Genomic DNA, 12,122 nt, shown 5'->3' with positions numbered 1-12,122 from the left:
CTATGACTCTAGAGACCAGGGTTCAAATCCCCCGCTTGGCCATGGAAATCTGCTGGACAACGTTGGGCATGTCACATTCTCTCAACTATAGGGGAAGGCAAAGGCAAAACCCTTCTGAACAAATCTTGTCAAGAAAATCCTGTGATAGATACACCTTAAGGTTGCCATAACTCGGAAATGACTTGAAGGCATACAACAACAACCAATATTAATTTAACAAAAATGCACCAAATTTTCCAACCAATCACATTGGCCAAATTCAGCAGGGACATTTCACTCCATATTGACTTTGAAGCTGTTAAAAGATGTGCACCTGTTACAAGAAAAGAAGTGGCAACTCCACTTCAGAACACATACAACACAGAGAGATTCAAAGCTAGACTTATAGAGCAGGTCAAAGCCCTTTCCATGAAGAGATAGATCACAGTTTCACACCAATCCCTAATAAGCAACACCCCTCTGAGATTAAAAATGGACCATTTTATAAAATGAATTTATTAATTTGCAAACCACATCTGAGTATTCCTTGCCTAAGAAAACCTTATGAAATTCATGGGGTTCTGCAAGTTGACAAGCAACTTGATGGCACACACACACACAGACAGAAACCTGTTTTGATGGCTCCAAGACAAAGGGAGAGAAAAAAATCTACACCCGACATTTCAACCCCCCCCCTACAGCTATCTCACTAGAAATTGAGAAAGCAGAGCTATTTTGGGTAAGGAAGGAGAAAGGAAGAGGCACATGTCCTCCTTGGTAATGAAACAGAGGAGAAAGTCAATGAGTTTGGGGAGTGGGAAAAGGAAAGAGGACATTTCATTTCATATTTAAAATATGATCCTTTGTCAGCTTGATTGCTTTTGACAGGGCCCAGATGGGAGCAGTTCAGACATTCAAAGTAAGGGAAAATCTTGCAGCAAGAGAGAAAGCGGTCCAGGCACAAGGACGTAGCCAGGATTTTGGGAAAGGGGGTCCAGACTAAGTGCCACCATTATAATGGGGCTTGGGTGTGGCAGCGTGGCGGCACGCACCATTCATTTTATCTAATGGAAGGGAGGGTCTGGACCCCAAGGACATCCCCCCGGCTACGTCCCTGCCAGGCAAGAGTCATTAATTGCTGGTCAGATGGCAAACCTGCAGTCCCTCTGAAACAAAAACACTACATTTGTTCTTGGAGAATTGAAGACTATGCACCCCTGGACTACTATCAGGGAGTTGCATCATCAGCAAAATTTCATTAGAGAAATTATTGGATGAACTCAACAAAACCCTTTTTGTTAATGTTTTGTTGCTACAAATTGAGTTTCATCACAGGCAGTTTTTTTTCATGCACAGTCAATATATAACAAATGACTGTGGGAATAATCTGCAGCATATTGGGTTATGAAGCATGGCCAATTCAAGTAGAATTCCCACAGTGTAATAATTTTGACCACACAAGTTTCTTATTCAAAAGATCATATTCTCCCGTAAGAACCTGCCCATGTTTTGAGGTCTTCCATGGAGGCCCTTCTCTCTGTCCCACCACCCACACAGGTACATCTGGTGGGAACAGAGGAGAGGGCCTTCTCAATGGCTGCCCCCAGGCTCTGGAAATCTATTTCCAGCTATTGCAGACAGATACAGTCTTTTCAGGACAAGGGGAAATGGTCTTGCCTAATGTGCTGGGTTTTTCCATTTGCTGTTATATTTTTAAAGATTTATGTTTTTAACAGGTTTTAATTTTTTAATAGTTTAATCACATTTTTAATTTTTGTACATTGTGATTTTTAAAAATTTATATTAGCTTGCTTGTTTCAGCTATTATAAGCCATCTTGAGCCCTGAACTCAGAAAAAGATGGAATATAAGTAAATATTATAAGAGCAACAAAAGCTGTGTTTTTTTTAAAAAAAATGTACAATGGCCCCTCCTAACTCACAGATCTTGGATCCATGACCTTGAAAATCCATGGAAGGGTGACCTCTGCTATTTTTAATGGGGCACCCACCCACATGCACACCCACAGGCTCATACACAGGCACATGCCCCATTCAAGCCTATGGGGCTTGAATACACGCAAGCCTCCATTTTTGTGGAGGGGGGGTCTGGAACAGATCCCCTGTGAAAATGGAGGGCCAACTGTATACTTCTTTAATTTAAAAAGAGAAATAAATATTAAAGGTTGCTGTGTGGTTGGGAATTGTGCATGAACTCCCCTGGTACTGCCCAATTCATTTCACTTTCCTTTAAAAATGGTTCAACTTATTTGTGGCTGGAGATGGGCAGCACCCTTTTTGAAAAGTTAAAAGCTGAGAACAGTGATTTGAGAGACAGCTTTCCATGGTGTGCAAGAACCTTCTGTGACAATGTGGGTGTGGTGGGTTGCCACCAAGGTAGCAAAAACAAAGAGGACAAAATATTCAGCACCAGATCAAGTAAAACTCTTGCAGAGAGTTGATTCACAAGAGAAGCAGTTTTGCCCATGTGGTTCTGTTGAGACAGGTTTTTTACCCAAAAGCAAACAGAAAGTCCTAGATGTCTGCTGCTGCTTTTCATAAAATTTCTCAATTCAGAAGAAGTGTTTTACTCCAAAAAATGTCATCTGTTCATGTGTAACTACATTACATTCACGCTATTTAGTACCTGAAAATTTGCCCCCTTGTTGTCATGCTTTTCTGAAACCTCACAAATTCTTTGGCCAGAGGCATCAGTGGGACAAGGCAAATATATGTGTATGCCAGCTTTCCCAATCTGGCCTCCTCCAGACTGGCAGGCCATCAATTCCCATCATCCACAAACATGGTAGAGAGTTGTGGAAGTTGTTACCCAAAGCATCTGGACCACACTGGCCAGCTTAGGGAAAGCTGGCACATGCACATATTTGCTTTGTCCTATTGTTGCCTCTGGCCAAAGAATTTGGCAGATTTCAGAAATAATCTAAACCACTGCAAAAACTGATTGTGTGTGTGTGTGTGTTTGTTTGTGTGTGTATGTGCAGGCACAAGTGTGTACATGCATGTATGCCTTCAAGCTGGTTCTGATTTATGGCAAGCCTAAGAAAAACCTATCATGAGGATTTCTTGGCAAGATATATTTTGAAGGGATTTTCCCTTGCCTTCCTCTGAGACTGAGAGAGTGGGTTTCCATATAGGGTTGCCATAATTCTCTACTATAAACCAGGACAAAATGTAGGACAAAATTTAGCCCAAAATATAGGACAATTGTAGGATAAAATTTAGCCCAAAATGTAGGACATTTAAGGTCCTCCATTTTTCTTAAATGTCCTACATTTTGGGCTAAATTTTATCTTATAATTGTCCTATATTTTGGTCTAAATTTTGTCCTACATTTTGTCCCAGTTTATAGTAGAGAATTATGGCAACCCTATTTCCATAGCCAAGTGGAGATTTGAAGCCTGGTCTCCTGGAGCTTCACTGCAACACTAAAACCACTACCTCTCGCTGGCTTTCACAAAATCTGTTTACCACTGACAAAAGTGGATCAAGTACTGTGTACACTTTGTCTGGGGGTTGGCTAGAAAGAGAAACAAAACCAAAAGATGCTTTTATTCCAGCAAGTTTTTTAAAATCATGCAGGCCTAGTTTTATCAGGGGGTGGAGGGTTGGTTTAGATTATTTTTAACACTGTATATTTTAAATTTTGTATATTTTAAAATGTTTTATTGTTTTAACTGAATTATTTTAATTGTTTTGAAAATGTTTTAATGTCTCTCTCTCTCTCTGTGTGTGTATGCCGTAAGTCACCTTGGGTGGGAGAAAGGTGTGGGAGAAAGGCAGGATAAAAACAAAATAAAATAAATATTTTTTTTATCCAGCCATTTAAATGTGTGCTTTGTAAAGTGGGATCAGGGAAGCCATGCCTTGTAGGCTGCAATGGCCACAAGACCCTGTTTCTACAGCCCACCTTATCCCCCCTGGAACTTCTGAATCCTGCAGTCCCCTCTCAATATTTTGTAAAAAAAAAAAAAAAAATCCAGTGAAAAATCCCCTGTAAATTCACTTCCGATTAAAGTGATGATAAAGACAATGGTGATATTATTATTTTAATAATATCTTTAAAAAAAACAGATTTTTAAAGAAGTCTCCAGCACTTGAGCAACCTGGAAAGTGGCCCTACTTCACTGCAGTTCCCCTGCAGAATAAGGACATCCTGAAGCAGAAGGGAGCCATAAATATGCTGCAAACCCCTGTGAAAACTGCCTTAAAATAACAAGTACAATTGCAACCCATCAGAGCTCGGAAAAGTTACTTTTTATACTACAACCCTTAACATCTCCCAGCTGATATAATCAGTAGCCCTGCTAACTGCAGGATACTAGGAGGTGTATTTTCCCCTTCCCAAAATGTAAGTTTCCAAGTAGCACAACCCAAAAATCTTCAGCTGCTCTTTCTCCACCCCAAATCCCCCCTGTCATTTTCAGCTTCCAGACTCCTACTGAGATTTTCAGAAAGCCTCACACTGTCCACTGTCTTTTGTTTGAGGGGGAGGGCCACTGCAGAGGCCGGCAAGTTGCACATGCTCTCGTACTGTAGGTGAGGTTCATTATCAGGCAGAAGCTGGGGATAACCTCCAGGAAGATTTTGTCCAGACTGGCCTTTGAAAGGTATGTTAGAAGGGGTTTTCTAGCACACTCTAATGGGCCCCAAAGCCTGGCAAGAACAAAAGACAGCAGATGTTATTAGTACTGTGCTAAATTGGCCAAGTGAAAGCCTAGGAGGGAAGCCTAGGCGAGGTTTTCACTCAGCCAGCTTAGCACATGTTCAAAATTACATGCTGTCTTCTTTGCACGCGACTCTCTGAATGCGCTGGTGAGAAAAAGGGTAATGCAACCTAGATACCAAAAAGGAATACAGAGACACATACAATCATGATCTGCATTCTTCATAGTTCCCCTAAGGGCAACTCTGGGCTCTTGGGCTGTATTTTCATAGTTACCACAATGCAACTGGTCCTGTGGAGTAATGTGTTACTGACTTTGAATGTAGTTTTGGAGTTCAGCCATTACATACCTAGCATCCATTGAAGTATTTGCTCTGACATACAGACACACATATATGAATATCCCAAGCTACCATTTTAATTGTGTTTTGGCTCAGCAGAAGGAAACTGGTCCCAACTTTTGGTTGGGTTTGCCTTGTTAAACAAATTAAGCAGTTTGGAAAAAAAATTAAGAAAGAGCCATTTCAGACTGCAAGTTGTAAAGCTGATCGAAACAACAGGAAGTCTACTTCTGCTCTCTTAGCCACATGTTCAGTCCACAGTTGCAGCCCCAGTACTTGGCCAAACCAACCAGAGCTGTGTGGTTAATAATATCTTCTAGGAAGCCTGATAAATGAGTCCCTGAAATGAGAGAGGGGAGTGGTTTTCTGGGGGAAATTCCCAGACTGCTACATACTTTAATATTACTGGGACAAAGATGAATACATGGATGCCTTGTTCTGAGGTTTTTCTTTCTTTCCTCTGACCAATACAAATCCAAAGAACAGGGATCAGCTAGTGCCTTTTAGAAGTTCCATATTACAACTTGCATAAACCTTGATCACTAATCACAATGGCTGAGGTTTATATTGCTTATAGATTGCATCTGCACTTACAGGAAAATCTGGTTTACCAATCTAGCTTCTGGCTCCGCTGGGAGGATAAGATGACCATATAACCAGCACCCACAATAGGCCAATAAAGAAGCACTATCCACACACTCCACCCTCCTGTCTTGTCCCCAATCCCAGTATATGCTGGAGGAACCACACAAACTTGAAAGTGATAGTGCTGTGGTAGGAACTGGAATTTCCTGATAGTAAGAGGTCAGTGGCTTGCCCAAGCCAGGATGCTTCCTCCTGGCCAGCCTCTTCTGCTTGCCTACTGATGCCCCACACTGGCATACAGTCTGCACTCTCAGGGGATTCTCCAGTTTCTGGCCTGTTTTGAAAAAAACAACAGTGGCTCTTTTTTACTCTGGAAGATCTCCCTGAGCATGGACTGAACCCATGTTTTGCCTATTTTGGCCCTGTTCGTCATCTAAACAGGCAATTGCAGGAAAGGAGTGGAAACATTTATTTTCCTCCTTGGGAACACAGCCATAATCTATAACATATGAAGAACGCCAGGTCTCCTGGCCCCACCACAAACCAAATTGGCTTTCTGTTTACACCCCATCTCCTTTTGAGGCCCATAAAACACAAGCCAAGTATCTCTTTATGACAATCCTTCACAGCTTGGTGCCCTCCAGGTGTGTCTGACTGCAAATCCTAAGACATTCACTGTCCATACTAACTGGCAATGATGCCAGGTTATGAAAGACTGTTTTAAGGCATTTGCATAGTTTTTTCTTTCCTTCTTTCTTCAAAAAAAAAAAAAAAAAAAAAAAAGGAAAAGGAAAAGAAAAGCTTTGATGTGCCATTCACTCAAAATCAAGAGTTAGCCCTTAAATGTGTTGAAAAACATTTAAAAAAAATAAAAACTAACAATTTATACTGCTATTTGTGCACAGCACATACTAGACCTTCTTATTAACTGAAAACATCAAACTGTTCCCTGAAGGGTGCCATATAAATGGAGAGAATGGGTAATCCTGGCAATATTTATACAGAAAGAAACCAGACGATAACTGGCGAACATCTGGGGTTTATTCATTAAATAGTAAATGATAACTAAAATGTTCCACCTCAAAATCAGAACAGAACATCTTCACATGGACCAAATCTACACTGCCAAGTTATATAGTGATACATTAAACCATTTTCTGAGATCAGGGCCTTGTCTGAACAGGCCAAAATGGGGACCCCATCCCCACTTTCTGGCATTGTCCTGTTTGGACGATGCATGTCCCAAATCCTGGTTCTTGTGTGAGTACTCCAGACAATGTCTGGCATGTTCCACACCAGAACGGGGATACAACACAGATGTTTATTGCATGGGCCCTAAAATGGGCCCATTACATTCCAAAATGGGGGCACGCACGGGTGCACATGGAACAGGATGGGGCTAAGAATGGAGTTTATTGCACACCGGAATATTGCTGCTGCCGCCAGGCATTCCAATCATGTCCTACATCCATTCCAGAGGGTGCGATTGCTGAGAACGCTTTGGAACAGTTATCAGAAATTGCAGCCTTTGGAACGGATGTAGGACGCAATTGGAATGCCTGGCAGCAACGGCAGAATTCCAGTGTGCGGTAAACTCCGTTCTTAGCCCCATCCCGTTCCGTGCGTGCCTGTGCGTGCCCCCATTTTGGAATGCAATGGGCCCATTTCAGGGCCCATATGATAAACTTCACACTTAAAATGGTCTAAAATAAGTTACCAGTTCCTCCAGATTTTTTGAGGCTCCTGAGACTTTACTCCTGCACCATGGTAGCTGTCTGTATGGACACCCAGTAAGACAACCACCACAGCTTGGGAATGGAGGCTGAGGTATCAGGGACAGGTCAGGGTTGTGGGGCCTGGATGGTCTGGGCAGCCATCAGAGTATCCTTGCCAGTGCAGACAAGGCCCGTGTTACAGAAATCTATCACCATTTTTTTTCTTTTTTGTAAACATATCTTAAGGTTCTACAGGGGAATCACACAGTGTCAAGCTGATACTAGGCCTATTATACTGTGGTGCCCATGTTTATGTGCTGGCCAGTCTCCAAGTTTTCCGCTCGCCCTTGTTAACCTTATGCCAGTTTAAACATTATTCAGTCTTAGCACCTCTGCCTAAGGCCTGGTACACACCGCCAGGAAGCGGTGTCTTGGCGGTGATAGTAGGGCTTGAGACTGCACACCAACTGCACACTCCCGAGACCTATGACATGCGGGCGGTACCATTATAGAGCAGCACCGCCCACACGGAGGGCATGTAGATGATGTGAGCACCTACACAACCTTTACAGGAAGTGGTGTGATAAGGACTGCATCGTAGCCCTTATCACACTGCAAAAAAGGAGCCATTCTAGGCAGCTCCTTTTTTTTTGCTGTGCAGTCTCCCCGCACCATTTGGTTGCTGCGGTAATGCTGCACAGCGAAGAGGAGTGGCACTTTCTCGCCTGTGTGAACAGCCCCTAAGCCATCTGCAATGTAAATACCACCAACCTACACTATAAGGTGATCGTAAGGATTATTGAAATGATGTAGGGGAAATGCTCAGAAACTATACAAATACTAATTGTTGTTGTTATTTAGCAGTGGCGGTGATGGTAGTACTAGCAATTTTACAAGCACCCAAGACCCCTGAAAAACTCAGCATGGCTCCTTATAGTGGGGTAAACTCTTGCTGCTGACTTCCTAACCTAGAAAAATGCTGCAAGTTGTGGTTTATTTCTAGAATCCTCCAGTCCATTCCAGGAAATTCCACTTAATTATATGGGAGGGGTTGTGGGGGGGCAGGGGCAGAGCCCTAATAGACTGACTCTGGGCACTCTTTATGAATAGGAAGGTGAGGAGAGAGCCTCCAAGTGCTTTATGTGTCAAGGAAACTTAACCCTTTTGGCTGTGGGCCAGGAACTTTTTCATGTGGATTTCAAGCCTCAGCCAGGAGATTCTCGGGTGCTAGAAAGAGCCTTTAATTTAAACCAGGTGCCTCTGAAAGAAAAACACTTCATGAAAGGCAAAAACTTGGTCTCGTTCCCTCAAAACAAAAGGGCAATCACGCACATTTTGACTGAAATATTCCCTTTTTGGAACTCAGCCTCCATGCTTTAAACAAACTTGCTGAAACCTCATCCATTTGGACAATCTGCATGAAACTGAGACTACCAATATTTCTGGAGCCAGAGAAAATACTTGAGCAAAATGCCAGCTGAGTCCGCCCAAAGCCATGGAGTGAAAGACCTTACAGTATGGAAAGCAGCACACAGGCTGGCAGGGAACAAAGGAAAGTGGGTTTTGTGGCATTCTTTTGTTGCTGCCGTCTGCAGAACTTAACACTACAAGTGCTGAAAAGACAGAGAAAGAAAGAGAGCAAGAGTGAGATAGAGAGAGAGTGTTGTCTTGGCTCCCGTGGATGGCAAGGAGTGCCATGGACCCTATTTGCACCCCATGTGGCCAGTGAGGCACCCAGAGAAGTTGCTGGAGGGAAGGGTAGGGGCAGCATGGCGGCAGAGGAAGGGTCTGCAGTTGAAGTCATGCTTTTGTTTACAATACTTTCTTCAGTTGTTCTTCTAGTCTGGTAGTGATATGGTGATGGATCCCTGCCCAAGGACGTTTCCTCCCACACATGAATTCCTGGATGATCTCAGAATACACAGGGCAGCCTCCAGGAATACCAAAAAGAGGAACAAAAAAAAGAAAATCTACATATCTTGCCAGGACTGGCCCAAGAGATTTTGTTCCCTCATGCAGAAACTCCAGTGGCAACTGGTTTTTGCCATTATGAACCAGAGCTCGGAAAAGTAACTTATGGGGGCTACAGCTCCCAGGTACCCCCCACCATCATGACCATTATCCATGACAGCAGAGAGGGAAAGAGGTTTGGGAGTCACAGTCCAAATAAATATCATTTCCAAGTTCTTTTCTGAATGTTACATTGATATGGAGCACTGGCCCATTTGGGCCAGTATGGTCTACTCTGATTGGCAGCTGTTTTAGAGGATTTCAGGCAGGGACCATGTCTCACCAAGCTTCCTGAGCTCCTTTCCCACTGGAGATGTCAGGAATTGCAGTCGGAATGTTGCGCTTGTAAAACAAGTGCTCTGCCTCGGAATTGTAGCTCATACCTGATCTACATTAGGGAGCACAATCCAATGGAAATTTCTGAGCAATCCCATCAATATGAACATCAAGGATCAACTTGGCCCCGAAACAAAATTTGCCTGTCTCATACTCAGAGCTTGGTAAAGTTCATGCTGGATGGCAGAATCTAGGCATTAGTCTGAAAAAGTAACTTTTCTGAATTTTGCATTCTCCTCTTGCTCTTTTAAAACGGGTTTCCCTTATCTGCCATCTATGGAGTTTGCTCCTGCTGGCTTCATTACAAGACTGCCTCTGCATTTTGTGGTACTTGGATAACTGGAAATGGGAAGTATGATGTGTATTGATAGGAAAATAAAAATACCTGGAATGCTTCTCTGTGGTACCCCATCTGTTGCATCACTTCACCAATAAAGCTTATCTTATAGCAGTAACGTGTGTCAGTGTCTGGCACGAAATGAAGTCTTGTGGGGGCCTGGAACTACACCAGCTCCAATACAGAACACAGATGCAATGATTTTTGGAAAATCTGCAGTATGATGTAGGCAGGTGTTTAGTTGGCCTGCAGTGTAGGCCTCTTTCTACTTCCTACCTGGCTCCTAACATTGCCCAGATCTTCCATATGTCATCTCCACAAGTCCTTATAAATAACGCTTGGGCCCTTTATATAAAAAGGACATGGCAATTACTGCAAGGCCATTTGTACAGGAAATCCAGAAAACTTTACAAAGTGTGCAAAAAAACCAAAACCTGCAAACCTTGGCTGGAATAGACAAAAACACTTAATAAATTTCCAATGAGATGTTTGTAGTGTCTCTAATGTCTTGACATAACTGAAAACGTAACCAAAGACAGTGGAAATGTTCAGAGACATCTGTACTGTGATTATGAAGACTGTAGGCTGGAAGGGGAGCTAAGAAATGAATTCAAGAAATACAGTGAATACACTTAGATTATGAGGACAACCATCAATTTTATGTTATGGTTGCCATTCCAACAACATATTTTGAAACACTGAACGATAGAATTAAGCTATTGGAGACTCAAGGCAATGTACAATTTTTGTTTGGTACACTAATTTGTAAAAACATTCTACACTTATCCTGAATCAGTTACTTTGTACATTTTTTTTTAAAAATGGACACAATAATCTGCTTGTCTCAGCCATTGTCAACACAAAGTTGCTTTTTCTTCAGATAAATAATTTTCTAACTTACCCAGCTATAACAATGAAAAAGTCCAGCCGGTTCCATGTGTCTCCCAGGTAGCATTTCTTCCCAAAAATCCCTAGTGCAATCATCTTGATTATCATTTCAACAGCAAAGAAGGCAAAGATAAAATCATCAAAGCTCTGTAAGAGAAAGAAGTAGGATGAGGAAGTAAGCAAGATTTGAGATATGAATAGATGGCAATCAGTTGTTCAATAGACACCCCCCCCCCAATACTCACCCAAAGAAGGCAACAGCCTCCAGACCACTGGCAAGCACTGCTAGCAGTGAAAGGAATTGCCATCTGATAATGGGAAAGCTAAATGTTCCCCATCCCTATGTCCATGCACCCTCCTGCATATAGGCTTGCCAGCTGAATAAACCAGTCTGGCAAGAAAACTATTTTATTCTAAGAGCAGGTGTGAGGAAAGTTCACAGAGCTATAGCAGAATATTGCTGGACTGTCTGTTCTCCAGGTCCAAAAGTGGCCAAAAATACCATCTGCAACTGGCTGCGTCTGGTAGCTGACACCCAATTTCCTTAAGCAGGAAGACAAAATCTGAACAATCTGTACTATGAATTACCTGCCCTTAAACTGGCAGACCACTTGTCCCATTTCTGTGTAACATGGAATTCCTCCAGTTGTTAACAGTGATTTGGGATGCATCTATATTGGTCCCATTATTCTGGAGCATTACGCTCTGGAGCTGCCTCAGTTGACACAATGCCAGCCAAACATGTCCAGATGGCCTACTGGGCAACACTGCATTGTCTCCGCTGGCCTGTCCTCCTCAGTGCTGCTGCCGCCGCTGCTGTAGCCTCACCAGCCAAGCAGGTCCCTGCAAGAGCCTTGCTGTCACTGTTGCTTTTGCTGAGGGCAGGACGGTGCATCTGTATGATCGAGGGAGTACAGGAACCCCTATTCTGACTTTAATGGAAGTAATGGCAATAGCTAAGCTTTTGCAGAGAACTGTTTGGCTGGCAAAGCTGCAGTGGCAGCAGTGAGTTGGAGGGGGACAGCCAGCAGGGACAATGCAGTGAGTGTGTAAATGTGTGGGCAGCTGGGTCACTTCAGACACAGCCTGATCCAGCTCTCTTCACATCCACCATACCCAGGTTCACTCCACAGTTTCCTGGAAACCCTAGAGTAAACAGCCTTTTCTGTTAAAATGGATTAACAGTTTAAAGAAGCAGATTCACTGTGTGAAGCATGAGGAAGCATTGCACCAGATATGGGGTGAGTCT

General features: G+C 42.9%; 1 protein-coding gene across 1 annotated transcript in view; it reads right to left on the bottom strand.

Annotated features, from left to right (window-relative positions):
* CACNA1G (calcium voltage-gated channel subunit alpha1 G) overlaps positions 1–12,122 on the bottom strand; it is a 539,836-nt gene that overhangs the window by 237,410 nt on the left and 290,304 nt on the right. Inside the window, 1 exon segment of the mRNA XM_042449813.1 lies at positions 10,887–11,020. Coding sequence (XP_042305747.1) covers positions 10,887–11,020 — 134 coding nt within the window.

Source organism: Sceloporus undulatus, chromosome 2 (assembly GCF_019175285.1).
Source record: "Sceloporus undulatus isolate JIND9_A2432 ecotype Alabama chromosome 2, SceUnd_v1.1, whole genome shotgun sequence".
Taxonomy (NCBI): domain Eukaryota; kingdom Metazoa; phylum Chordata; class Lepidosauria; order Squamata; family Phrynosomatidae; genus Sceloporus; species Sceloporus undulatus.
The sequence above is the reverse complement of the archived record's forward strand: the minus strand, read 5'-3'. Positions and strand labels throughout refer to the sequence as shown.